General features: G+C 63.9%; 1 protein-coding gene across 6 annotated transcripts; it reads right to left on the bottom strand.

The window, feature by feature from the left end:
• CADM3 (cell adhesion molecule 3) lies at positions 1-26,582 on the bottom strand. Of its 6 annotated transcripts, none has more exons than XM_054182887.1 (12): positions 26,428-26,582; positions 10,617-10,757; positions 10,237-10,389; positions 9,872-10,009; positions 9,480-9,650; positions 8,877-8,967; positions 7,734-7,903; positions 5,705-5,827; positions 4,503-4,628; positions 3,936-4,001; positions 3,321-3,453; positions 1-3,250 (listed from the first exon to the last, which is right to left on the bottom strand). In XM_054182887.1, exons 1-11 carry the CDS (start codon positions 26,495-26,497, stop codon positions 3,335-3,337), a joined length of 1,368 nt encoding a protein of 455 aa, XP_054038862.1. In that variant the 5' UTR covers positions 26,498-26,582; the 3' UTR covers positions 1-3,250; positions 3,321-3,334. The 6 variants fall into 6 exon arrangements, with proteins under 6 accessions (XP_054038862.1, XP_054038863.1, XP_054038861.1 ...); XM_054182888.1 differs by having other exon boundaries at positions 1-3,229; XM_054182886.1 differs by having other exon boundaries at positions 1-3,453.
• Between the last annotated feature and the right edge of the window lie 655 nt (positions 26,583-27,237).

The following is a 27,237-nucleotide window of genomic DNA, read 5'->3' as shown; positions in this document are numbered from 1 at the left end:
GTGCGGTGCAGCTCATGGCTGAAACCCCTCGTGCCCCCACTCACGGCCATGGACCTGCTCCTCTGCACGCCGGTGACACCGCGCGCCCACCACCCCAGAAGACTCAACACACCGGGTACCCCACCATGGCCCCGGGGCTCCCAAAACAGCGTTTCCCACCACACCTCACCCCGGTGACCTGATCTACTCGTCAGGGCCTCAAGCTCCGAGTGGTTTCTCCATCACGCTCACGACGTGGCGCGTCCCGTCACACCGGCAGCACGGTGGGTGCACCATCACCGCGCTCTCCCCCGCCGCGACGTGCCCCACCGCAGCCCCGCGACGGTGACCCCGTGAGCCCTCGCGCTCACCCCACGGCGTGTGACCTGGTCCACCTGCCACCCCCTCACCAGCGACATGGGGTCTCCATCGCCCTGGCGGCAGCTCTCTTGCACCTACCAAAGCCCTTGGGCTCTTGCAGACGGTCTCTTCCTCGCGGTCACGCTCCCACCGCTCCCAGGACCTGCGGCGCCTGGGGCCATAGCTTGGCCTCTCGCCACGGCCGTCGCGGGACAACGCGCCCACCCGGGGTGAGACCCAGCCCACCCATGGCTGACCAGGGGCAGCAGGTCTTGCCCCAGTGTCCTGCCCACGCCCGCTCCTCCCCACGCCGCATCCTGCCCCCTCCCACAGCACGAGGCACCTCAAAAAGGTCAAATCCTGCCCGCTCTCACCAGGGCTACGTGGCCACCACCAGCACCAGCTCCAGAGAGAAACCAGCCACGGCCGTGCCCGCGCTGCCTCCAAGGGCCACCAACGTCCCTGCCCGACCTCGGCTCCCACCTCCCTTTCCCTAGGGACCAGTTATCCCATTTCCCTCCCAGATCCCCGGCTCGGGGCTTGCTTTGTAGCCACCGATGGCACGTAGACTTACGACGAGATTAAACTGCACTTGAAAAACACGTCCTCGCGGTTTTATTTGAAGGAATTGGGTCTATTCGGCAGTGGATGTGAAAGATCTTCAGCGAAGCGTCAAGGCTGCACGGTCACGCATGCTCGGTGTGCAGTGGAGTCGCTAAGAGCGGCGGCATCTGCAGTGTTATCTCCGGCGGCAGCGGCTGCATCCCTCAAAACGAGGGGCTGCATCCCTCGGAACGGGCGGCTGCATCCCTCAAACCGAGCTCGGAGCTACCGTTGGGACCCCAGGCCAACTTCCTTCTTCCAGGAGATGGGAAGGGAGGAACAACAACGGCCGGTTTCCTTCGCCGTGTACGATGAAGGCTTCCCGCGCTTCTCTCTGGAGGCGCTGCCACCCCGCTGCCCGCGTGCTCCCGACACCCCGCCTGGCCGCGGTGAAACCAGCCACATCCGCGCCCGTGCCGCAAACGCGTCCCCGCTCGCTCCCACCCGGCGCCTGCCGCCGAGCCGTGCCTCTTCTTCCTCATCTGCTCGGCCCCAGCCCCCTTCCAGCCCCGCTCGCTCCGTGATGGCTTCCCCCTGGGCGTCCTCCTCCCGCGCGGTGACGCTCCCTGCCCCACGGGCACCTGGTGCCCCACGGCAAGCTCTTCCTCCACCTCCGAGGTGAGGTCACCCGCGCCACCCGGGGCTTTTGCTCCTTCCCGAAGGGCTCTCCTCCTCCAGACAGCCCGAAGCGGAAGGGGTGCCCCATCGAAGGGTGGTGGCTCCTGCAAAAACCCCTTGTGTCCAGACCGAGAGATGCTGGGAAACTGGGAAAACCACATCCCAAGGGTGAGGGATGGGGCCTGGCTCCCCGGGGGGGGGGTGTCTTGTGGATGCCGGAGCGCGTCGTCCCTGCAGCCCCATTCCCGTGGCTGTGGGGTTGGGATGGGCCAAGCGGACCCCGGGGACATGCTGGAGAGGTTGGGAAAGCTTCTTGGCTTTGTTGTGGGAGAGAAAGTGGAACAGGCAGGAGGTGGGGCAAGGCCCCCCCAAGCCTCCTCGGAGACCCCCAAACCACCGAGACGCTAAACCCGGGCATTTTGGCCGCTGTTGGCTGCGGCCCTTGGAGCCGAGAGGGAAACGGCCTTTTCCAAGCTCACACGTGCCCTGGGAAGGGGCCGGGGAGGGAAGGGGGACAGAGAGCTCCGAGAAGCAGACCCCCATGGAGCCCCTCTCCGTACAGCTCCTGGGGAGCGGGTCATCTCCAGCTCAGCTCCCGCGGTGCCACCGGCTGCGTGAGCTTTGGTTGAAGCCACCATCAGGGTCCAAACTACCTTTTCCAGAGGCTCCGGGAGCCGAAGAGGGGAACGGCGATGGCCGCAGGCCCCCCCGGCTCTCCCGGCTCTGCCCGGTGCTCCCGGCGCAGGTGGCCTCCTGCACTGAACCTCTCAATAGATGGTTTAAATTGATGTTTCCAACCGGAGAATTTGTAAAGTCGGGGCTTTTTTTTTTTTTTCTCTGGATTCGCCCCCACAAAACCTCTGCCCTCCCCCCCCTCCCGCCGGGGTGGGACCGGGGAGCTGCAGCGCTCCCGTCTCTCCGGAGGCCTCAGCGGTTCCCACCCTGGAAGCTCAACACCCCCCCATCACACATCAACCGCAGGAGGACGGCTCTCCTCCCGAATGGACACTGTTCGACAAGAACCACCAAGGATAAAATCAGGGCAGGGGCCGGGGTCGTCCCCCCCCCCGGCTCGATCCCAGCCCCACGCCACGACCTCGGAGGCGGAGACGCTGCCCGCCGGCATCCCGCTCCCGTCCCACCGGCCACGGTCCCCGTCCCAGCTGAGGCTGGGGCCGTCGTCCGGCAGCCGAGGCTGGGGGGAACGACGGGAACGTGGGTCCCGGCTCTCGGCGGGAGGGATGGGGCGAGCGTTGGCGACAGAGGAGCCTCCCAGCTGCCCCCGAGCTTGCGCCAGAGCCCGGAGCTGATTTTATCCTTGGATGTCAAAGAAACCAAAATGGAGAGAAAACAAAAGGAAAGAGCTACATCGACCCCAGCCCAACATCCCAACCAAGGGCCCAAAGCAAAGAGCAGCCACGAAACCAAAGCAAAGGTCCAAAGGAAGAAGGAAAAGTCGCTCACTCACTGGTTGGTCTGTGTTTCGCGCGAGCGCCGGGCGCAGGGATGGAGGTGCAAGCAAGCAAACGGGGCCGGGGGCTTTCGCTGTTCGTAGTAATAACGTTTTGTACAAGTTCAAGAAGAAGCATCATGTCTCAGGGCCGGTCGCTCTCTGCTCTCTGTCCCGCCATCCCTCTGTCCGTCTCTCCGTCCATCCGTCCGTCTGCCCCTGCCGGGCACGAGAGAAAATCTGTTGGGTTGAGTGGGGTTTTGTGGTCTGGTTTCCGTTTCCATCGGGGTCTCTTGGCTCCATTTCTCACTCTCTCCGCCGCCCTTAGATGAAATACTCCTTCTTGTCGTCGCCGCTGGCTTGGCCGCCCTCTGCGTTGATGATGGCCGTGTCGGCGTCCGGGGCATCGTCTGACCCCTTGGCCTCGTGGGTCAGGTAAGTGCCTGGGGAGGGGGGGGTAGAAAGGGGTCAGCGTCACGGGGGGGGCCCTGCCGGCTCCCCGCTCCCACACAAGCAGAGGTGGCAGAGCCCGAGGGCCGGCCGGAAAGCGGAGGCGAGAGGAAAAGTCCTTTGGGTTTGGCCTGAAATGGAAAAGTCACCGGTTTCCCTGGGACAAGCCCGGCCCGGGCACCGAGTGTCACCCGGGCTGCTCCCGGCTCTCGCGCTCGTCTCTAGCCAGAGGCTGGAACTGCACTTCCAGAGGCATTTCCAACGGCTTTTCCGGGCACGTCTCCTGCCCTCCCCACCCTCCGCCCCTCCCTGCATCCCTGTCCCTGTTCCCCCTCAAAAAACTGGAGGTTTCTCTGCAAAAATTGCCATCCACAAGAAGCGGCAGCTCCCGGATGCCCCCGGAGCTGGCACGGCGTGGGGCAGAGGCGGCAGCTCTGTGGGGCTGGGAGGGCAGGGATGGGGGACTCTTACTCACACATCACCTCTGCTGGGTTTTGCCGATGTCTGGATGTGACCGTCTCCCCGTGTCTTATGCACATACCTGCCGGGCGGATGAAAAGTCCAGGGATGGGGAAGATGGAAATGATGGAGGGGAAGGAGGAGGAGGAGGAAGAGGAAGGAGAGGAGGGATCCGGCACAGACGGGGACAGTGGCACGGGCAGTCTCGGGGCGGCGGGTACCAAACCATGAAGGAGAGATGGAGAAATGGGGAGGCTGCCTCTGCCCGGTGCTGCCCAGCTCCAAGGATTCCCTGGGACATCTCCGCACTGGGGTCGGTACCGGCACGGACGCGGGGAGCAGCCCCCGAACCCAGGAGGGCTCCGGTGGCCGCGCTGGGGTTTCTCCGGACACGGGGCCGATCCGCAGGGTGGGGAGCTGCCTCCCTTCACCCCTGCCCCACGCTGCCCGCTGGCTTCGGGGACGCAGCCCCGCTCCCAGGGACCCACCGAGGGGGGAGCACGCCCTGCGCTGCCGGCTCTGCCACAGCACCGGGGGTCTCGGCTCCGCGCCCCCCGCCCCACGCAGCTCCCCCATCCCGTACCTTTGTGTCTGATCAGGTAGTGTCCCAAGACGATGAGGAGACTGAGGAGGAGGAAGACGATGACGGCAACCACCCCGCCGATCACCGCGTGGTACGTGCTGGAGGTCGAGGGCACGGGGCTGGCATCTGCCCAGACGGCAAAGGGAGAGAAAAGAGAGAGGAGACGCTGCAGACCAGACCCTGCTGCGCTGCAGAGGCTGCTGCTCGTCCCACCGGCCGCCACGGAGGGCCCGATCCCGCTCGGCTCGGCGCCATCGGCTCGATCCCGTTGCAGATGAGAGCTGTCGGGGCGGGAGGAGGGAAAGGGAAGGCAGTGGGGGAAGCAAGGAGGGGAAAGCAATGGCCATCGGGGTGAGTGGAGAGGAGCCCCCATGGCTGCGCTGGGGGTCCCTGCCTGGGCACAAAGGTGGCCGAGAAGAGCTGCGATGGGCAAACCCACCCCTGTGCCCCCGGGAGCAGCACCGGCAACAGGCTGCGTGCAGCCCGTTGTACCTCTGCCTTCAGGCGCGGCCGCGATCCCACCGCCCCATCCTTCACCGGGGGGATTTTTGCCCCGAAAAGGGGAGGCTGAGCGCGTGGCGGAGCCAGGCTTGGCTCGCGCTTCCCCTGCACCGCGCTAGCAGGAAGGCGACGCGCAGGCTGGCACGGCCACGCACGGCACCCCGAAGGAGCTGGGACCACAAAGCCAGTCCCAACTCAGCTGCGTCTCGTAGCGCAGACCGCGCCGGGACGCTGCGTTAGCCCCGGTACGCAGGGACAAATCCTCCTTCCGCTCCACTCGCATTGTGCCCCATGAGCTCGGGGGGAACAGAGTCACAGAAACATCCAGAGGCGGCGTTGGGACAGGATGGGGTGGGAAAGACGAGTGAGGCGACAGGACAGAGGGACGAGACCTCACGTGGACACAAGGCACAGGCAGCTGCTGCCACAACCTGCCAGGAAGAGCTGGAAGGACCACGATGAAGCCCAGGCTCCGTGGCCTCGGCTCTTTCTGTGGCGTGCCACCACCCCGAAGGGCCGGGACGGCGGTTGCGGAGTCCACACGCACCAACAAGCAGCTGCACAGGGATCGGAGTGTGGCACCTGGGACGTGGCAAGGCTGTCCCTGGGCCAGGGCTGGGCCACCATCCTCCTGTGGAACTTCTCCCGCCGGGCTGGGGAGCAGCGGGTCCATAAAGAGAGAGAAAAGGAGCTTACGGTACCTTGGATGGGAGCTGGAGTGAAGGATGAAGCGGTGGCCATGGAAGCATGAGAGATGGGCTGGGAAGGGCCTGGCGGAGGGGCTGGAGTGGAGTGAACGTGTGGGGTGGGGAGCTGGGAAAGATCTGGGGAGGACAACAAAAACACAGGGACATGAATCAACCCTGGGAGGTGCCAGTGAGATGTGACAGAGCCCAGTGGAGGGGACCCCGGCTCCCCCCAGCCTGATGGGACCCGTTCTTCTCAGCGGCTCCTTCCACGACCCCTTTCTTGGCCATGGGTCCTACTCCTCTTCTCCTGCCACTGTCCTCTACTGCGAGCGTCTTCTCCCATCTCCTACCCTGCCAGCACTGCCGGTCACCCCTTCCTCCGTGAGGGAACCCACTGGGACCCTCCTGGCCTGGGAGCCCCGGGACTGGGGTGGCTGGAAACCATCACCCACCGCGAGGTGCCACCTACGCTGTCCTCTGCATGCCCCGAGGGACCGCTCCGTCCCCGCTCTCCCTCGCTGCTGGGCCGGGCAAGACGGCTGCTCCAGTGACGGTGCCCGAAACCCGAGTGGCTCCGGGGAAAAAGAGGTTGGAGGGGGCAGGGATTTGACAAGGGGAACTAAACTTAGACGTGGGGGGGCTGTGACACAAGCGGGTGCCGGACGCCGCTGCGGCGGGTGCCGTGTGCTCACGGATGGCGTCGAGCACCCCGCATGGTGCTGCAAGCCCGCGGGTGGGTGCGGAGCACCCAAGGGCTCCTGGATGGGTGCAGGGGGCTCTGGGTGCTGCCGGGTGCTCGCAGCCGGGCTCAGGAACCAGCTCCCAGGGCAGACCCCGTGCCCAAAGGGACCAAGGGGGGGGGCACAGGGGTGACGAAGGAATGACTGCATGGGGCTGGGCATTTAGGGGCTCCTCCAGGGCAGGCACAGGAGAGGGACTCAGGGGGACAGGGTGGCCAAAGTGCCATTGCTGCCATGCCCACAGCCACGTCGGAGGGGGAGGATGCTGAGAGTGCCCGAAACGGGAGGGGAGGGAAAGGGGATGGGAAAGGGAAGAGCCGGCGCAGGTACGGGTGCTGGACGATGGAAAGCCCGAGGCTGGTAGAGAGGAGAGAGATGGCAAGAGATTTGGTAGAAGAGGAGGATAATCCCAAATCCATGGCCAAAACCGCAGGGAAACAGGCTCCTACTGACATGGGAAAGCTGCCGGGCAAGGGGCTGGGTGCCGAGCAGAGGGAGCGGGGCAGCACCGTCACCGGACAGGCAGGAGAACACTGTCAGCCCCGCGCAGCAGGCAGCTCTGCTCCACGAGCGACACACAGCGCTTGGACGTAACGGGGCACAACGACAGCGAACACAGCGGCAGAGCACAGCCGGGGCAGGGGGAGGCAGCGAGGGGACGGCACCCTGCGGGGCGACGGCCGGTGCTGCCCCTTCCCGCAGGAGGACGGCTGCCGAGCAGCGGTACGCTCTGGGGGCACAGGACACAACGCAAGCCTGCAGCTCCGGCGGCTCAGGACAAGCCACGGGGCCCATCTCCAGAGGCCTGGGACAGGGCGGCCAGGGCACCTCATCATTCGGGAGGGTTGGCACCGTCTGGAAATCCTCTTTGGCTCATGGCGGCGACACGCGGAGGCTCCCTGCCTGCGCCAGGCTCAGGAGCATTGGCCTTTCCTCCTCTCCCAGAGACTCCAGCAGAATCCCGCCTGCGGTTCCCCCATCGCACCCTCTCCCACCCCCCAACAGGGACCGAGCTCAGCCTGGGCCGTGCGGTGTCCCTGCCCCGACCCCCCCAAACTGGTCTCTGCCCTTCTCGGCCCCAGGTGGGGAAGGACAGTGGGGCTGGATGCGGCTGGAGGAGCTGGGGATGCAGCACTCCGCCAGCACCCATCTGCACGCACCCTGCGCCAAAGCCCCTCTCCCACCCACAGCCTTCCCTGGACCCCTTCACGGGGACACCCGGCCGGGATGGAGGTGGCCGTGCCAACCGGCGGCTGCCGGGAGAAGCCGGTGACGCTGGGCGCCCTGCGGCCCCCGCTTACCGCTGACGTCGAGGTTGTACTTGGCCACGACGCTGCCCATGGAGCTGGTGGCCGTGCAGACGTAGGTGCCGCTGTCGCTCTTGTTGAGGAAGGGGAAGATGAGGACGCTGTCGGAGCTCAGCTGCAGGGGCGCGTCGCTGCCTTCCTTTTCCCATAGGAATTCCTGGGGGCTGCGGAGCGGGATGGCGGTGAGGCACCGTCACCCTCCCCGGCACCCTGGGGGTGCTCAGCGGGGAGCAGGGTCCGTGGCTGGGCAGTGGAAGGGGCTATGACGGTGCGGGAGTATTTCGGCAGGAGGGAAACACCCCGTTTAGAGATGAGCCGGGATGGCTCTGCTGCTCCAGGGGGAAGACGGGGGCTTGCCCTGTTCTCCATGGGGCGCCTGGCCCTGCGCCCACGCTCTGCCCGAGCTCTGGCCAGGCGTCCCGGCTTGAGCAACACAGGACTAATTTCTAACGCTGGGGAAAACTCCACTTTTGGAAGACTCTTAACGTCTGAATTCGCGAAAATATTGACTAGGCTACGTGGGATTCACTGTCTCGGTGTTTTCAAGCCTGGCCAGGTGCGGGGACGAGGAGGAGCGAGGCCCGGGCATTTGACCCAGGCTGGCCAACAGGATTATTTCATACCGTGAACGGCACATTCGATATAAATTAGAAAGTTTGCTGCGTGGTTTCTCTCTCCCTCGATGGCGGCGGTCCAGAGAAACTCCTCGCCCCGGTGCCGGAGCCCCCAGCCCTTCCCTTCCTCCCGAAGCCGCAGCGCTCGCAGGGTCCCACATTTACCGTCCACTGCTGGCAGCGCACGGCTTCTACCGACAGAATTCTTGGATATCTTATATTAGCATCGGGATTAGTACTGGATCTTTAGCATTATTGTTAATTATTTAGCCTTATCCTATTAAATCTATTTATATTTCCACCCTTGTGTTTTCTTGCTTTGCCCGATTCCCCTTTCCGGGTGGGGAGGGCTCATCGGGTGACAGAATAATCGTCTGAACGACAATGAATTGTTACGGGTTTTCTCAAAGCGTAAGAGGAGGGCTAAGCGGCGGCTTTGGGAGCCCGGCAGAGGGAGCACAAAGATGGCCAGGGCCTGGGGGGGGGCCGAGCAGGAGAAAGAGGAGGCGGGGGGGACCCTTACATGGGGTTGCCCTGCCCATCGCACTGCAGCTGGAGCTTCTCGCCTTCCCGCGGGTACTGGGGATGCGGCTCGATCTTCGCCGTCGGTTTGTCTGAAAAAGAGGAGAGGGACAGCCGGGTGACAGCCTGGTCCCTGCCCCACGGCGCGCGGGGGTCTGCCGGCACCCCGAAACCCCCCAAACCCTGCCTCAGCCCCCGCTCCGTGCGCGCAGGGGTGCGGCGTGAGCGCAGCTCCCCCGTCCCTCGCCGTGTCCTCACACGGGGACAGGCAAGACAAGAGGAACGGGGACAGGCAGGACGTGGACGCTGGCGCAGGCAGGGAGCAGGGGATGGCACGTGTCAGGGAGATGGGGACAGGCAGGACACAGGGGACAAGGACAGGCAGGGGAAACGTCACCGTGCGGCGCCCCTACGCGCGACAGGCTGTGCACGCAGGTTGAGGAGCTTGTACGGGTGTTTGCGCCATGGCGGCACGTACGCGTAAACGCAGGGCCACGCATGTGATGCCTGCTCAGCTGCGGCGATGCCGAGGCCTCCTCCATCTCCCACACCCCTGTCCCCTTCCCCACGTGGCCCTGTCCCGTCATCCCCCCACGCCACGTACAGTGGACCTGCAGCTTCTGCGTAGTTGACCTCTCGGAGTTCTGCAGGGACTCGTGGTCCACGGTGCAGGTCACCTCAGCTTCGTTGTCCTCCTTGGTGACGCGGAACTCCACCCGACTGCTCACCGTGAAGGTCTTTCCATTGGGGTCCTCCACCACCTCGGTGCCCTCATCTGCGGGGACAGGGGACCGTCAGAGCTGACGGACACGGCACCCCGGCAGAGGCACGAGGCTGACGTGTGCGTTGAGCAGGGGACGCCCTGTCCCCGTCCCTTCGTTGGCAGTAGCATAGGATGCCAGTGTGGTCCAGCACATCTGCAACCCCTCACCTGCCTCCACGGCGTTCCCCAGCCACCCGTCCCTTGGGGCAGAGCCCCATTGCGTGGGCACCCACCCTTCAGCTCCTTGTTGCCCTTCTTCCACCGGAGCTGGGCCGCAGGTTTGCTGCCAGAGGACCGGCAGGTCAGCCGAGCTATCTTCTCCTCATCAATGGGCTGCTCGTGGCCGAAGATTTGTGGTTTCTGGGGGATTCCTGGTGGAAGAGGAGGCAAGAAATACAACCGCCTGTCAGCTGGGTGCGTGCTGCCACCCAGAGACGGCCGCGCGTGCAGAGACGCGTCAATAACCACAGCCAGGAGGAGTTAACGGGTAGGGATACGGGAGTAGCAGAGATGAACTGTTGTCCTGAAGTACGGACAACATCTTGAGGCAGGAGGAGATTGGGAGCAGGTCCGGGGGGGGCTGCCACCAGCGGCTTACCCAGCACGGTGACCAGGGCCTTCGCAGTCCGCACGGGCATGGTGAAGATGGAGCAGGTGTATTCCCCCTCATCCGACAGCACCACGTCACTGATGCTGATGGTCAGCTCATTGGGTGTGGACCTCTCCAGCTGGATCCTGTTATCTCGCAGGGCTGGGGGAAAAGGGCCAACTGGGTGAGTGACGGGCTCAATACCACCCCACCCCTTCGCTCGCTCGTGTTTTGCCTGGTGGCACCGCTGTAGGTGGGGAACAGGAGGGAACATCACCCTCTGAGGTGCCACCAGCCCTGGTCCACTCTGCCCCACCATCACTCGGGTCCTGGGGCCGCCTCCTCTCCCCGAGGCAGCCCTCTCCCACCCCCAGTTCCTGCGCACGTACCTCGCTTCTCCCCGAAGTAGAGGGTCTGCTGGGCAGGGTTGGACCACTGCAGTGAGGAGTCATCGGGATCCTCCACCTGGCACTTGAGCACCACTGTCCCACCGGCCACCACGGTCTCGTCCGACGTCGTGGGCTGGCTCTCTGGACACAGACAGGAGAGGTTGGCGGGGACCACGGGCATCGCCTTTCCCCAGTTGGGGCCAAGCATCACCAAGGGAAGGGAGGGATGAACGCAGCGGCGTCCCCGAAACTCCTGGGACGAGTAGGACTCCAGCGTGGGGCTGAATAGGTTTTTTCCCAATGACCCCAAGCCCCGGATGGCCCGGCTACACAGACCGGGGCAGGGACTGGGGCACTGCTCTCGGTGGCAGCACGGAGGGGCACGGGGAAGAGCAGCGGGTACTGCCAGAGGTCTGCCTGGATCCAGGGAGAGCGTCAGCGTGAGCGTATGCCAATGTGCACGTCTATGGCTGGGATACAGACGGCCCCGTGAGCGGGGATGTGCACACACACGTGCCTGTGGGTGCGCGTCCCTCTCCAGGGACAAGGGGTTTCTAGGGCACGCGCCGTCCTGCGCACCCTGGGGACAACAGGGACCTGCTCGCGGGCATGTGTCAGCCTGGGTGTCCCGCGCGATCCCGTCCCCCAGCAGGGAACAGCCCAGCTGCAGAATCGAGCACCAGCGGGCAGGATCCGTCCCGCCGGCCCGACCCACAGCACCCGCTGGGACCGCAGCTCCCAGGGACGCTGCCGTCCCCAGGCGGTGGCTCCATGCCAACCTGCACGGAGACATCGGCGTCAGGCCTGGCTCCGAGCACGGCCCCTGGGGCTGCTGGAAGGTACAGGCAGCTGGCGCCTGCCAGGCGTGAGCGGATCCAGCAGGAGCAGGGGTACGCCAGGAGGCAGCAGGAGAGCCTGGCACAGGCAGCGGCACAGGCTGAAGGCACCTGGGGAGGTGGCAAGTTCTGCTCCACCGCCCTGGCAGTGCCAGCAAGCCGGGATCGCGCCCGGGGTGCATCCCTGCAAAGCGCCCCACGCAACGGGACGCTCCGCCGGCCACCAGCAAAAGCATCCGTGGTCCACGGAGAGGAGCCTGTGGGGCGCAGTCAGTGGCCCGCTCTCCGTGTCGTTCCTTAAGGGGATTTTTCTCTTGCTCAGGCTGCTCCTGGGCTACGCACGTCCCTTCCCAGACTGTGTTTCCTCAGCTAAGACATTGTCCTTCGCTTCCTTCAGCCTCCTTGGAGGGCTCCACGCTGCCGAGCAGCCCAAGGGCAGAGAAGAGCTGCAACAGGATCAGATAACCCCCCCGCCGGCCCCAAGGACGGCTATTTTGGGAAAGCCGATGTGCCAGGGAGCTGAGCGGAATGGGGAGAAGGGGGACGCTGGCTCTCCCAGCCTCCTCGCCCAGCTGGGTCCACAGGCAGCCCCACGGACAAGAGGGAGGAACACGGATGCTGCTGCTATTCGCGCTTCGCTCCTGGTGCCGGACCCGGGGCTTCACGAAGTGTCACCGTCTGTCTTGGACCGAATTACTCACATTTAGGCAGGGACTTGGCTTCGGGACCCCCGAGCCTTGGGCGATGCTGCCCGGGTGCCCACGCCGCCTGCAACGCGCTCCTGATTTCACGGGCTCGTTTTCCGGCGTGATATTCGCTGCCTGGGAGACGCTCCGGTTATCGGAAGGGAAGGGACGGAAGCAGCTTCGGCTGAGTTTCCCCATTTTCCACTCAGGACGGTGAATTTTCTTTTCGCTCACGTTGCGAGTTCCCCCATCGCAAGGAGCGGGAAGAAGGGAAGAGGGCAGGAGGGATGAAGCTACCGGGCTCCCCAGGGATCGCTTGGCTCCCGTTAAACTCCAGGAAAGTCAGGGCTGGAAAGCGTGTGACTTCCTCCCTGCCCGCTCCCAGCAGCCACGATTACCAGAAACGCATCAAATTCGGATTAAAAATATTCCCAGGGTGACGACTGTCTCCAGCCCCGGGCAGTTCCCCGTCGCTAACGTTTCGTGTTTGCTATTGAAGTTTTGCTCCTCTCCAGCTGCCCGGCTTCCACGGCCCCACGGCGCTCGCCGGGGTCTGCGGCTCGGCCAGGGAGCGAGGTGCCAGCTCTCCGTCTTCTCCTCCTGACTGGGGAGATCTGTCTTGTTTTAATTTGGTTAACGACGCCTTTGTGCTGCTACTGCCCTAATTAAGGGATTGAGGCTGTCGCAAGCCGCTGTTGGCCAAACTCAAACCGCTCCAACTCGGCTGCAACTGAGGACAGGGTCTAAAACCCACACGGAACAGACCCAATCTCTTAATGAACACCATTACCATCACCCGCCACACCGCTGGCCTCGTTAAGGTATTAGCAAGGTGTTTCCCCCACGGCAGGGGTGAAACCCCAGCACCCCCACAACGGGTGACACGCAGGGCACCGCACGGACCCATGGCGGCTTGGCCTTGTTGACGACCTCCCTCCTCCCTCACGGCTGGGACCACCAAGATGGGTCTCCAGCCCCACGGAGACCACGTTCCTGCCAGAGCCGCCTCCATCTCTCCCACCCACCAACGTGTGCCCCCGGCTCGTGCCGGGTGGGGGGGACGCAGACCCCAGCACCGCGCTGCCCCCTCCACCACGACCCAGATCCTCGCTCGCCTCCGCGCCCGACAGCTTGGAGGAACAGATGGGCACGGCTGGGCCGCTGCGCCGGTGCGGCTTGATTTAATTAAAAACCGCCGCGGCTGTAACCTGCTGGCCCTTGACAGAATAGGGGCAGAGACGCCGGGGGGCGGCAGGGTCCCATGCGCAGCGAGTCCCACCACGGGGAGCTGCGCCCCCTCCCGCGGGGTCCCCGTCCCTCCGCAGCGTCACCATCATCCTCGCGGGTGAGACCCCCTCTGGCAGGGGGGCAGAAGGGGCAAAGCCGCCATCCCGCAGCTGGGGACGCTGAAGAAGGAAGCGTCTGGAGAAGAGGAGGCTCCGGGGAGACCTTGGAGCCCCTTCCAGTCCCTCAAGGGGCTCCGGGAAAGCTGGGGAGGGACTCTGGAGCAGGGAGGGGAGCCACAGGACATTGGGAATGGGTTTAAACCAAAAGAGGGGAGATTGAGATGAGATATTGGGAAGAAATTCCTTACTCCGAGGGGGGCGAGCCCCTGGCCCAGGTTGCCCAGAGAAGCTGTGGCTGCCCCATCCCTGGAGGGGTTCAAGGCCGGGTTGGACGGGGCTTGGGGCAACCTGGGCTGGTGGGAGGTGGCGGTGGGAGGGGCAGGGAACGAGATAATTTTTAAAGTCCTTTCCCACCCAAACCATCGCGTGATTCTAAGATGCCACGTGCACCGTGACTGCTCCCAAATCCAGCAGCTCCAGCGCCGGCACGGCCCAGCGCATCCTCCCGGTCAGGGAAGCCCAAGGAAGACGAAGGGCTGCTTAAAGCCACCCTGCTCACACCGCCATGGCACAGCGAGGGGTGCTGCTACGAGAAAGCAGGCACCCGTCACACAGGGGTCCCTGGGGGGCCCTGGGCAGCATCACGGCGGCTCGGAGTCACGAGGATGCTCCGGAAAGCTGGCTGCAGCAAAAGCTTTCAGGTCTTCCTGGCAAGCCGGTTAAAAGAGCCCCCGTGATCCCGGGGACAGGTGCTGGACACTCAGGGAAGCATCCGCCCTCGCCGTGCCAGCGACTGCTGCCAGCGCGGAGCCGCTGCCACCTGACAGCCCGGGCTGGCACAACGTCCCCGTCCTCCCTCCCCGTCGGACGGCTTCTGCTCTGCTCCGAAGGCAAACGCACAGCCCCAAGGACGCCAGCGCTGCCCTGCAGGGATGAGGTGAAGCAGAAGCTGACAGTGTTTGAATCCAGCCTTCCCCGCGCCGTGCCCGGGACCCCTTGCTGCCCGCTCGGCCATCAGCCCTCCCGCGCTCACGGCTTCCATGAGGGGGAAGCAGATCCCTCAGACCTACACCTCCCAGGGGCCATCCCGAGCCTCGCTGGCCACCATCCCGCCCCGCCATCACCCATCAGGCCCCCACCATCATCCCGCAAGAGGGTGAAATGTCATTTTGCAGACGGCGAGCCAACAGCGAGGTGTCCTGGCAGGCAGAGGACGCGGCTCTGCCTCCACGGGACCCTCCTGGAGGAGGCCGGACCTGGCAGAAATGGGGCTCAGTCAGCGCCTCGGAGCCCGGGGACAGGCAGAGCGAGCCCGGGCACCCCACAAAACGTCAGAGAAAAGGGCTTCGCCAGCCCCCCGTTTTTGGCCAAGAGCTGCTGCACGGTCAGCACAGCGAAATCAGAGACGCACGACGCCCTAGAAAAATCAATATTTCGTTAATTAAACCTGCGCACTTTTGCGGGGGGTGTGTGTGCGCTGCATTTCTATTTGTGAGGGGGAAAAAACCAACATCCGCGTCGCTCCCGGAGCCCAGCAGGACCCGCCAGCGCACGCGTCCCCTTCCAGCACAGACCCTCTCACAGCCCTGCAGCTCCCAGCCCGGGACGCTCCCCGACCCACACGAACCCTCCGCAGCTTTCGCAAGAAGCGCCACGGCATGCCTTCCGCCTTCCAGGAGCCGTTTCACCCGGAGCATCCTCAGGGAAGCGGCGAGCGATGCTTGAGAAGAGCCTTCGCGGAGCGTCTGGGGGACGTCCTGCTGCCCACGCCAACCTCGGCGGGGGTCTGCCAAGAGCCGGAGCCGCCAGGACCCTCTCCCAGCCTCCGCCAGGTACATCCCCCCCATCTGCGAAAGCCTTTCCATTGGGGCAGGAGGAGCCCCAGAGGAAAACACCCCCTGCTCGAATCCCTCCAACGCCTCCAGCCCTCAGCTGCGGCCCACAAAAGACACTTGTCATTTTCCTCATTCTTTTCTATTTAGTCTACTTTCCTCACCATAAAGATCCAATTTATCTCTGTTGACACAGACATTTTCGGAGGTGAGCTATCTCCTCTCCGAGGACCGTATTTTAATAATCTGCTCAGCAGCCATGAACTGCAAAGCTCCATTTCCAGCCGCCGGCGTCCTTCCCCGGGCGGTGACACCGGAGCGGCCCCCGCCAAGGTGGCGGTTTTGAACTCGGTGGATGGCAAACCCGGCCAAGCGGGCTCAGACATCTGCTGTGCGAGCTGATTTGAGCGGCGTGTGAATCCACAGTCTGGGATACCCAGAGCCCAGCTTCCAGGCTTCCTCCTCGCCGGCAGCTGACTTGCTCCAGATTTTGTTATGGGGGGGGGGGGGGAAAAACCTGCTCTTGTCTCGGTGCATCTGCTCGATGCCACCCCGCACTCCTCTTCCCATGGAAGCCAGCCGGGCCGCACACTCCAGCTCTTGGAAAGAGGACACATCCCTCTGGGAGCCGCAGGGCAAGGGGCTCTCCTGCAACACCCCCAGAGTGAACCCCCTTTTCCAGTCCTGCAGCATTTAGACACCTCTCATGGCTGCAAGGGTTTACAGCAAGAGGCAAGATGGAACAGCTCTGATGGGACAAGCAAGAGCACGGCAGAGGAGGACACGGGCAGCAGGAGGTGAACGGAGCAGGTAGAGGGCCAGGCTGAAGCAGGCTCAGATCTCCTGAGACCCCACCTGGAGCGCCGTGTCCAGCTCTGGAGCCCTCAGCACGAGAAGGTCATGGAGCTGTCGGAGCAGGGCCAGAGGAAGCCACCAAGATGATCCGAGGGCTGGAGCCCCTCTGCTGTGGGGACAGGCTGAGAGAGCTGGGGGGGTTCAGCCTGGAGAAGAGAAGGCTCCGCGGAGACCTTGGAGCCCCTTCCAGTCCCTCAAGGGGCTCCAGGAAAGCTGGGGAGGGGCTGTTTGCAAGGGCACGGAGCGACAGGACGAGGGGCAATGGTTTAAACTAGAGCGGGGCAGGTTTAGATCAGCCATTAGGAAGAAGTTCTTTCCACTGAGGGTGGTGGGACACTGGCCCAGGGTGCCCAGAGAGGGGGTGGAGGCCCCATCCCTGGAGACATCCAAGGCCAGGCTGGATGAGGCTCTGAGCAACCTCATCTAGTTGACGATGTCCCTGCTCACTGCAGGGGGTCGGACTGGTTGGCCTTTGGAGGTCCCTTCCAACCCAACACGTTCTACGGTTCTAGGACATGTCCCTCTTTGACGGTTGGCTCTGCAACAGCCCTCCGCTTGGGGGGCTTGCGATGTGGGGTGTGAGACCCAGAGATTAATGGGGGGAGAGACAAGGGGACCTGCTGTCCAAGCTCCCAACGTGACGGCAGCTCGCGCCTTGCAAGTGAAGCGCTCAGACAAGCGCAGGGGCTTCATGCCTTCGAGTGCGGCCCCTGTGAAAACCCCCCACTCCCCACCCTAAACACCACGTTCTGTTTTATTCCTCTGAAAGCAGAGGATGCTCTGGGAAAGGGGGAAAGCAAGAGGATCCAGCTCCTCATCGCAGCCTGCTCCGAACCCTCCGCCTTTGCTGGGCTTCTCCCAGGACCCCATTAAAGCCTTCGGTCGCAGCCTGCAGGACCCCATGGATGCTCTCCAGCAGCCCCCAGCCTTCCGCAGGCGAGGGGGGTCCTGGTCCATGGTGCACCGACACTCGGCCCCGAGCAGTGCCAGCAAACTGCAGAGCCGCATCCTTCTCCCACGGAGCAGGGATGCGGTCACCTCCCTGCCAGACCCTGCCCCAGGGCTGGGTGAACGCTGACAGCTCCCCGTGACATCCGACCAGGGTTAAGCAACCGAAACGTGGCCAGCAATTAGCAATCAATCAGAAAAAGCAGCTGGAGAGAAGAGGCTGGTTGCAAGCGCTGCCGAAGCTCTCAGAGCACAGGATGCTCCCCTCCTCCTCCTCCTCCTCCTCCAGCCCCGGCCGGCTGCTGTTTGAGCAAGCTGACAGAGCCCTCCTGCGTGCCCTCGGGGACATCCTCGCTGCATGCCTTCCTCCGCCACCACGCATCAGAGCCGAGCTGGGAAGCGGCTTCTCCTCTGGGACCAGCAGGATTCTGCGTTCTGCCCTATCAAAGCCTGGTCATCCCTCCCCCCGGCCATTGACCGCTCTTCCAGTGGCCCCAGGGCCGGCCGAGCCCCCGCAGAGAGCTGGGACGGGGGATGAGGGAGCGGGGGAACCCCTCCGATGGCAGCGGCAGCTCCTGCCTGCAGCTTTGGCAGCCGCACAAACGCAGGCCACCGCTGGCGGCTCCGCTCGGTCGTGTTTGCACATTCACACCAGTCTGGTGGCCAATTAAGCTCAGCAAAAGGCAGCGCGGCATTGTCAGGGAAATCCCGGCGCCAGGCACAGCGATCGCCTCCTTCCGAGGCCACCGGCAATCCCGTGGCCGAGAGGACCGGTTGCCACCCCAACCCGCAAGTCATCAGCCAAAGCCCAACGCCACAGCCCGCCCGGGAGAGCCGAGACCCCAGCACGGGCACACGAACCTGCCAAAACTTTCGGATGAAGTTCTTTCCACTGAGGGTGGTGAGACGCTGGCCCAGGTTGCCCAGAGAGGGGGTGGAGGCCCCATCCCTGGAGACATCCAAGGCCAGGCTGGATGAGGCTCTGAGCAACCGGGTCTAGTTCAAGATGTCCCTGCTTTAAAGGACTGGGTGGCCTTTGGAGGTCCCTTCCAACCCGACACATTCTGTGATTCTAAAACCAGGCAAGTCCTTGGGGGAGGCAGGACAGAGACAAGGTGTGTGGGGGGGGAAAAGCTCCATTCTGGGTCACCACAAATCACCCAAGCAGCGTGACAGCCATCCCCAGTGTCAGAGCTTTCCTGGGACCCTCCAGAAGGGGACTGACTCCCTTGGGAAGGAGCAGCAAACTCACCCGCATCCTCCCGTCCCGGTCCTCCCTCCGGCACCGTGACCCCTCTCCCAGGGCCCTCCTCCAGTTTGACAGCAAACAGCCCAGAACTACATTTTTTTTTTTTTTTTGAGCATGTTTTTTAGCTCCTACCCTAAGGCCAATCTCCGACACGACTGTTGCCAAGGGAACGAGCTCTTTGCTTTGACAGTTCTGTTTTAAGGATCTCCCGCCTGCCCAGCGAGGTGTCTCAGAAACGGTTGCTTCGGATGCCCTGGTACATCGCTTGTTGCTTCGCAGGCATCTAAACGCTTGCAGCCGAGCTCTGCCCAGGCCAGCACGAGAAACTGTCACTCCCAAGCGGACGAGGATTAAACGCGCAGGGTTGTATAAGACAGTATTTATAAGAGGAATAAGAAATGGGGAAACACTGGCAGCTCCGCAGCCCTCCTCGGGGACAGCACGCCCGCCAACGCGCAGCACACACCAACGCCTCCTCCTGACTTCCCAGAAAGACAGGAGGGAAGAGTCATTTCAAAAAGATTAAAATATAGGTTCAGTGCGCTGCAGTGGACGCTCTGTCGTGCCCAGCTGCATCCAGCGGATGCCCAGGGAGAACGTAGAGTGCTCAAGCAGTGGCCCACCAGGTCAAGTAGGTCAACTAGAGCAGGGCAGGTTTAGATCAGCCATGAGGAAGAAGTTCTTTCCACTGAGGGTGGTGGGACACTGGCCCAGGTTGCCCAGAGAGGGGGTAGAGGCCCCATCCCTGGAGACATCCAAGGCCAGGCTGGATGAGGCTCTGAGCAACCTCATCTAGTTGACGATGTCCCTGCTCACTGCAGGGGGTCGGACTGGGTGGCCTTGAGAGGTCCCTTCCAACCCAACAGACTCCATGATTCTGTGATCTCTGCTGTTGCACGGCCTGTCCCTTTTGGAGATGGAGTCCTCAGCATCCCAAGGGAGACAGAAAAAGCCAGAAACCAAAGCCGGTGAGATGTGGAGAGGCAAAACAGAGCTCCCCAGGAAAGTGCCACGACGCCAACCTGCTGCTGCCGTTCATCTGCTGGGGGTGAAGGTGTTGAAGGCCAAGCTGAGAGCAGAGCCCCGTAACACTCAACACCGTCAGCAGCACGCCGCACCACCGCGCTCATCTCCCCATGGCTTCACCCCACCTCGGACTGGGAGCAGAGCACGGGCCTGACAGCAAGGAACGGAGCACACGGAGTTGCTGCCTTGGGCACAGCGCCGGCACGGACACCACCATAGAATGTGTTGGGTTGGAAGGGACCTCCAAAGGCCACCTAGTCCTTTAAAGCAGGGACATCGTCAACTAGATGAGGTTGCTCAGAGCCTCATCCAGCCTGGCCTTGGATGTCTCCAGGGATGGGGCCTCCACCCCCTCTCTGGGCAACCTGGGCCAGTGTCCCACCACCCTCAGTGGAAAGAACTTCTTCCTAATGGCTGATCTAAACCTGCCCCGCTCTAGTTTAAAGCCATTGCCCCTCGTCCTGTCGCTCCGTGCCCTTGCAAACAGCCCCTCCCCAGCTTTCCTGGAGCCCCTTGAGGTACTGGAAGGGGCTCTGAGGTCTCCTCAGAGCCTTCTCTTCTCCAGGCTGAGCCCCCCCAACTCTCTCAGCCTGAATGCATCCCACCTCTGGAAAACAGGTCTCCAGGTTGCGTGGGGCAACAGGGTCTGTCTCCTGGCACATTCAACCCCACGCTCATCTCCAGACTCAGGAATTAAACCCCATTCCTGTGCGGCACCAGTGCAGCGGGTGGCCCATCATGGACGGTGGTCCACCACGGACGGTGGCCCGCTCTCCGCACCGCTGGCCACTCCGACCACAAGCATCAGAACTTGCTTTCCCTGGGAAACGACGGCCTGAAAGCAGCAGCAAAAGCAGTGGTCTGGAAAAGCTGATGCACCACACGGGGCTCGTCAGTAAATACACCATCTGAAGCGTTGTAAGCTGAGGAAGAACATCTGTAGATGGAGAACTGCCTGGAGCATCCCCTGAGGATGGGCCAGGTCCCCCTGGCAACTAGGGGAAGCTCGCAGCTCTGCTGCTCCACAGACTCCGGGGACACCGGGAAAGATGATGCCATTTGGCTCTGCGGCAAGCACTGCTGCCCTCCAGCACGTCCCTGGGACACCGGGGGAGCCTCCACAAGCCCCGAGCGGGGGGAGCTGCGGCGTCCGACGCCTGCCCGCCGGTCCCCGCGCCCTCAGCCCGCATTACAGCGGAGGCAGAGTGTGACGCCAGGCAAGTGACCGCAATGGTTAAGCACATTCTTGCCCAGCCCTCATCTCTGCTTCTCCGCCTCCCTCCGCCGCTATTGACTGCTCGTTTTTGGGTAGCCTCCTCTGAATTAGTGCTTCTGATGTCAGGGCTGCCCAAACACAACGCACGGCATTACTGCGTCCGACTCCTGGCTCCTCTCCTTTCCCCCCCCCCCAGCCAGCACAGCCCTCCCTCTGCCACGGCGACCAGGCTGCAACAAGCCCTGGGTGACAGCAGGAGCTCTTTCAGAGCGGGATGGAGAGCCTCGTCCCCCGCCTGCCCTCACCGAGGCACCAGGGAGATCACCGACACCTCTCCATCACTGCATGATGAAGGCTCCGCTGCTGCATCGCTTCACGGCTGCGGGTGCCTGGCCAAGAGCAGAGGGGAGAGAACTGGACCAGATGGTTCAAGCTGAGCTGACCCAGTAATTGGGAGGAGGAGGATCAGATATATCTGACTACGTGGGTGTTACAGCCCTGGCATCACCTTCAAGGTCCCACGGAGTCACTCAAGAGCCAAGCTACGAGGAGGCAATTCAATCTGTGCAGACGCAGTGTCAGATGACCTGTACGGCCAAGCCATTGCCTGGGCTGCAAAAGGAGCCCGGAGAGCAGTTCAGATGGAGACAAGGCAGGATACCAGGGTCAGATTCCGGCACAGGGAGCAGAGCACTTCCCAGCAGGGTCCTGCACAAGCAGACAATGCTCTGCAGCGGCTCGAACGCAGCAGCAAACCGTGGGACCCAGAAGCAGCCCAGCAGCGCGCAAGCAGAGCCCACCAGGCTCCAAGACCACCACGCTGGCACTGCCACCTGCGAAGGCACCTCGGACAAGCGTTCACATCCTGCACCGCATCCTCCCCTCACAACGCTCCTCTCCTGCAAGGACCTGAATGGTCACACGCCACCCTGGATTGGGGTAAAACTAGGTTAAAACCAATCTAGCAAAAACAAACAAAAATGTTAGCTTTAACGCACATTCCTCCATCTGGCTAAGAGCCTGGCCGTGCCAGCACCAGGGTGACTACCCAGATGTAGACGCCTCCAGTTACTCCAGCAATTCCAACACCCCTGGTGAGGCGAGAACGCCAGGCAGAGGGAGAAGAGGCAGCGTCTAGCATGCCGGAGACCTCACAAGCAGGGAATCCTGGGCAAGTTGGGTGCTTCCTTCCATCTCCTTCCAGAGAAGGAAAGGTACCCAACACTTGGGAGCCGCTCAACTCGTGCTTCAGCAGCAACACCCCAGGCTGGTGGGGATTTCTCCTCTGGCCAGCAGACCAAGTCACCACAGCAAACACCCCAGCATCGCAGACCATGCCAAAACCTGAGGCATTATCAGGACAGCAGGGCGAGGGGGGGATTCTGCCCCTCTGCTCCGCTCTGGTGAGACCCCACCTGGAGCCCTGCGTCCAGCTCTGGAACCCTCAGCACAAGAAGGACACGGAGCTGTCGGAGCGGGGCCAGAGGAGGCACCAGAGATGCTGGGAGGGCTGGAGCCCCTCTGCTGTGGGGACAGGCTGAGAGAGCTGGGGGGGTTCAGCCTGGAGAAGAGAAGGCTCCGCGGAGACCTTGGAGCCCCTTCCAGTCCCTCAAGGGGCTCCGGGAAAGCTAGGGAGGGACTCTGGAGCAGGGAGGGGAGTGATAGGACATGGGGTAAGGGTTTCAAACTGAAGGAGGGGAGACTGAGATGAGATGAGATGTGAGGCAGAAATTCTTGGCTGTGAGGGGGGTGAGCCCCTGGCCCAGGTTGCCCAGAGAAGCTGTGGCTGCCCCATCCCTGGAGGGGTTCAAGGCCAGGCTGGATGAGGCTTCGAGCAGCCTGGGCTGGTGGGAGGTGTCCCTGCCCAAGGGGGTTGGAACTAGATGATCTTTAAGGTCCCTTCCCACCCAAACCATTCTATGATTCTATGACAGCGGCAAAATTCCTGTCCCACGGCAGCGGTGCCAGCCCGTCCCTTCACCGTCTGGGTATGCGGCGGGGCAGCTCTGCAGCGCTTGATCCCATGCATTGTCTTAAAATCCAGCGTTGCCTGTTGAGCCTAACGCGTTGTGCCAGACAGCTGAGCGGTGGCTTTTGCGCTCCCCAGCTGGCTCCCTCCTCCCGGCTGCTTGCAGAGGGATGCTCTCTGCCGGCTGACGCGCCGATGCCGGCTGCATCGCCGCCGCGAGAACAGCTCGCTTCCCCCAGGCGACTGATCAGAGTCATCCGAAATCAGGCCATCCAGGTAGCGAGCCATGCAGATCGGTCGCACTCCCCACTTCTCATGCCCGCACGCCACCGCCTCATCGGGGATGTCACTGCTTCCTCTACTCCGGTGCCAAGGGCTCGTGCTGGCACAGAAAGAGACTTGTACCATATGGTGAGCCCTAACGACATGCGAGAACAGGGCATTTGCACACATTAGTTGGGTAAAAGCACTGCCGTAAGCAGCAATCAAAGGATTAACCTGAGCTTCAGACAACAACTGGGTTTCCACCATCCCATTTCTGCGCACCAGGGCTCCCTTCCCGGCGTCTCCCCACTGCGGGATCGGGAGTGATGCCACAGGCTGGAGGTCGCACACAGCCTCCCGCAACCTGGCTCAGGACCAGCGCTGGCGTCTCCCCAAAAGCTGAGGGAGCAGGACTACAGGAACCACAGCCATCATCTGCTCCAGGGCTAGAGAGGGTAAAAGCCCCACAGGAGTCCAAACCTCTCTCCCAGCCCTGTGCTTCTACCACTAGGCATCACTCCCATGCAGGCAGGGCGGATGACGTCTTACAGAAAGGACAACAGCTGGAAGCACAAGGCATTTCCCCAGGACAGAGAAAGCTCCTCCTGCATGGGCTTGCCAAGAAGACACCTCCACCAGCTTCAGAAAGATGAAGCCACCTTCCAGTAGTCTCCTGAACCTGCCTCTCTGCAAACACCAGGCAGGAAGCTCATCTCTCCTGGCTTCAGACATCTCAAGATAGTCTTCCAGGTTCTCCTCAGCCAATGCAGCAACATGGGCACAAGCCACGTAACCACTTTTGGCACCTACAGGGGGAGACAGAGCAGTCGTGGCCCCTCTGCTGTGGCATGAGGGTGGTGAGATGCTGGCCCAGGTTGCCCAGAGAGGGGGTGGAGGCCCCATCCCTGGAGACATCCAAGGCCAGGCTGGATGAGGCTCTGAGCAACCTCATCTAGTTGACGATGTCCCTGCTCACTGGAGGGGGGTTGGACTAGATGGCCTTTGGAGGTCCCTTCCAACCCCACACATTCTGTGGTTCTATGACCTATACCTGGTCAGGCAGACCCAGCTCTAAGACCCTCAACGTTGAGGCTTCTTCCAGCAAGCGAAGCACACCCAAGGAGTGGAGCAGCTCTGGTACGGTGGGAGGCAACTGCATGCGAGGCCCAAGCTCAGCTTCCTGCTGTGCCACCGCCCAGCCTCCTCCCTTGCTGCCGCAGGATGGGGGTCCTCCTTGTGCTGCGCATCGAGGGATGCTCAGAGTCCACGGCAGGATGAGGTTGCTACAGAGCACAGGGGAAAAACAGCCCCAAGAAGTCTGGTTTAGGCATGTTGTGGCTTCCCATGGGACAACAGTAGGGTACTGTTCAAACAAAAGGGTTACACAACTCTAGAGTGGAATAACTCCACGGGAGGAATAATCCTCGCAGCAAGGACAACCACGCATCCAGCCCAAACACTCAGAAATCTGCCGACAGCAGCACAACACCAGCCAAGTGCACAAACACGGCCTCGGCGTGAAAGCACCAGCGCTTCCAGCACCCAGGCGGCTTCAAAGGGTTCCATCAGGCCCCGCCATGGTTGTAGCTTTGAAATCCAGAGCAGTGGAGGAGCGTTTCTTCACGGAGAGGAGATGGCTACTCCATCTGTGCCCCGGGAAGGGTGCTGCGGAGGGGCCTTCCAAGCTGGAGAGCCATGCCGGCAGCGTGAGGGACAGGCTCTGACCGCGAAGCCAGTGGCTTCTTTTCAAACATCTTCCAGCCAGCCATCTCCTCTGCTCCCAAAGGCTTTTTGAGGGTCCATTTGGACAATGGAGAGCCTGGCAGCTCATGGCCAGGGCTGGGCCCCAGCAGCAGGCCAGCCCTGGAAGAAATCTTGCAGTGTCATCATCCAGGGCTGCATCCTGCCCCAGGACTACACACAACTCCAGGTCACGGCCACCCCCTCCTCACGCGAGCCCTCGCCGGGCTGCTCAAGCCACCCCCTCCTGCCCGGCTCCGACCCACACGCCGAGCATTGCCATCACCAGGCACGGGATGCCAGGACATCCCTGCGCCGTGGGACTGAGCATCACCCACCACCAAGTGACTCTTTCGGGTTCCTGTGGGAGGACCGTGGCCGTAACCAGAATAAATCCTGGGATTCGTGGATGGGAACGCAGCCACCAGCCCACACCACCCCCCAGCCACGGCTCTGCCTGTGACAGCGACCTCCTCCATCAAAGGGACGGGCCACGGGGGGGGCACCTGCTGGGGAAGGCGGGGGAGGCTTCTCCTCACTTCATAGAATCACAGAATGGTTTGGGTTGGAAGGGACCTTAAAGATCATCCAGTTCCAACCCCCCATCATGGGCAGGGACACCTCCCACTAGACCATCGTGGGTGGGGGGCTGCTCCCACCCCCACACCATGGGACCCTTGATCCCAGGGCCACATTCCCACACCAGAATTACCCCCCTGCATCCCATGAGCCGCAGGCAGGGATTCGGATGGCGACGGGACCTTCACCTGCTGCCACCTCCCAAAACACAACACACAGACCTCCCCCCGAGACGGCTGCAGCATCTCCCCACGACCTGCTCCCCCCCTCCAAACCCACACGGCAGCAATTTTATCGTGACCAGCAAGTCGCGACACGGCAAAACGCAGCCGCCAGCAGCCCGGCGGGAATCGCAGGCCCCGAGCGTCGAGCAAAAGGGCTCCGCAAGCCCAACGCTGATGGAAAACAAGGTGCAGCCGTTGGCGAGCCCCCACCAAAAAACACCCCCCCCCGTTCGCTTTTGCAGCACCACACGCCGCTGCCTCGCCCGCCGTACGCCGGTAAACAGCCTTTGTCTGCGGGGATGATGCTCCAGCCCAGCCCGCGCCTCCCGCACCGGCACCGGGCACACACCGGGATGCCACCGCACACCCCGGCGCGCCGGGGAGCGGCCGCCCTTCCCCGAGCCCACCGCCCCGGGGAGGGGATGGCTCCGACCGGGCGGCTCCCGCTCTGCCGGGGGGAAGCGGGGAGCCGCCCCATCCCGGGGAACGGTCCCTCCCCACCCCGGGGCGGTCACCGCCGTCCCCCTGGGGGCTCCATCCCCGCCCACGGGGGTGTCTGCCTTCCCCCCGGGGGTCACCACCGCCATCCTCCCGGCGGGGAGGGCCCCTCCGCACCGGAGGGTCTCCATCCACCGGGCAGCGCCGGGAGGGGCCGGGCGCCGCCGCCCGCCGGGGCCTGTCTGGAACCTTCCGCCGCCCCGGCCCCGCCCCGGGCGGTACGCGGCGATGGGGGGGACACGACGGGCAGCACCGGCGCCGCCGTGACCTTGAGCCCCGCCGGCCGCCGGGGGTCCGCGGCGGCCGCACCCGCGCCCCGGCGGCGGCGCGGGCGGGCCCCGAGGGCAGGGCCGGGGCGGGGCCGGGGCGGCGGCACCTGCCGGGCCCCGCCGCGCCTGACCCACATAACGGCACGGCCCGGCCCCGCCGGTCCCCCCGCCGCAGGACGGAGGGGTTCGCCCCGCCGCGACGGGATGAGCGATGGCGGGAGGGGAGGGTGGTGGCGGGGTGGAGGTCTCGCCTGGTACCGGCGGCGCCACTCACCGTCGCGGGAGAGGTTTCCCCGGGCGGCGCCGACGCAGGCGAGGAGCAGCAGCAGGCCGAGGGGCAGCATGGTGGCGGCGGGGGATGCCCGGGGGCCGGGGCGAGCCGCGGCGCGGAGGCGGCGGCAGCAGCGGCGGCGGGCGCTCGCTCGCTGCTCTCCGGTCTGGAGCCGGCGGTGCGGCAGCGGCGGGGATTAAATAGAGCGCGAGGAAGAGACCATTCGCGCCGCGGCGGCGGGGGGGGGGGCGGGGGAGGCCGCGCCGATGCCGCCCCCCTCGGCCCCCGTGTAAACATGCCCGCTCCGGCCGCCGGCCCCCCCCGCGCCCCGCCGCGCCGGTGGTGCGCTCCACATGCGCGGCTCCCCCGCGGGAGGCAGGTGGGCGCGGGGCGGCGGCGGCGGCGGCGGTTGTGGGGGGGGGGGGGGTGCGGGTGGTCCCCGGGGGTGCCCGCGGTCCCCGCTCCCGGGCTGAGGGGGCCCGCTCCGAGCCGAGTCGCGATTTGTCACGGTGTCCCGTCCGTCCCCCCCGCCCCGGTCCCGATCCCGCCCCGAGCGGGTGGATGGTCGGCGGGAGGTCCCGCTCCCTCAGGGCCCGGCCCGGGGGCTCCCTCAGGGCACGGCCCTGGGCGCTCCCTCAGCGCCCGGCCCTGTCCCTGTCGGAGCCCACCGCGTCCCGCCGGACCCAGCGAGGCGCCTGGGGCGGCCGCAGTGCCGCCACGGCTCTGGGTTCAGCCCCCGGGCCGTGTCCTCAGGGCCGCCTGGTCCCGGTGTGGGCCGGGCTACCCGCCAGGCCGGGAGCCGCTGCTCGGTGG

The sequence above is a fragment of the Rissa tridactyla genome, chromosome 23 (genome assembly GCF_028500815.1).
Source record: "Rissa tridactyla isolate bRisTri1 chromosome 23, bRisTri1.patW.cur.20221130, whole genome shotgun sequence".
Lineage (NCBI taxonomy): Eukaryota > Metazoa > Chordata > Aves > Charadriiformes > Laridae > Rissa > Rissa tridactyla.
The sequence above is the reverse complement of the archived record's forward strand: the minus strand, read 5'-3'. Positions and strand labels throughout refer to the sequence as shown.

Excerpts from the sequence above, each read along its gene's own strand:
- CADM3 (XM_054182886.1), bottom strand. The coding sequence starts at position 26,497 with ATGCTGCCCCTCGGCCTGCTGCTGCTCCTCGCCTGCGTCGGCGCCGCC. Across the intron at positions 10,390-10,616 it reads CTACTTCGGGGAGAAGCGAG|CCCTGCGAGATAACAGGATC; the intron begins GTACGTGCGCAG and ends CTTTTCCCCCAG. Across the intron at positions 5,828-7,733 it reads GTACAACCTCGACGTCAGCG|ATCTTTCCCAGCTCCCCACC; the intron begins GTAAGCGGGGGC and ends TGTCCTCCCCAG.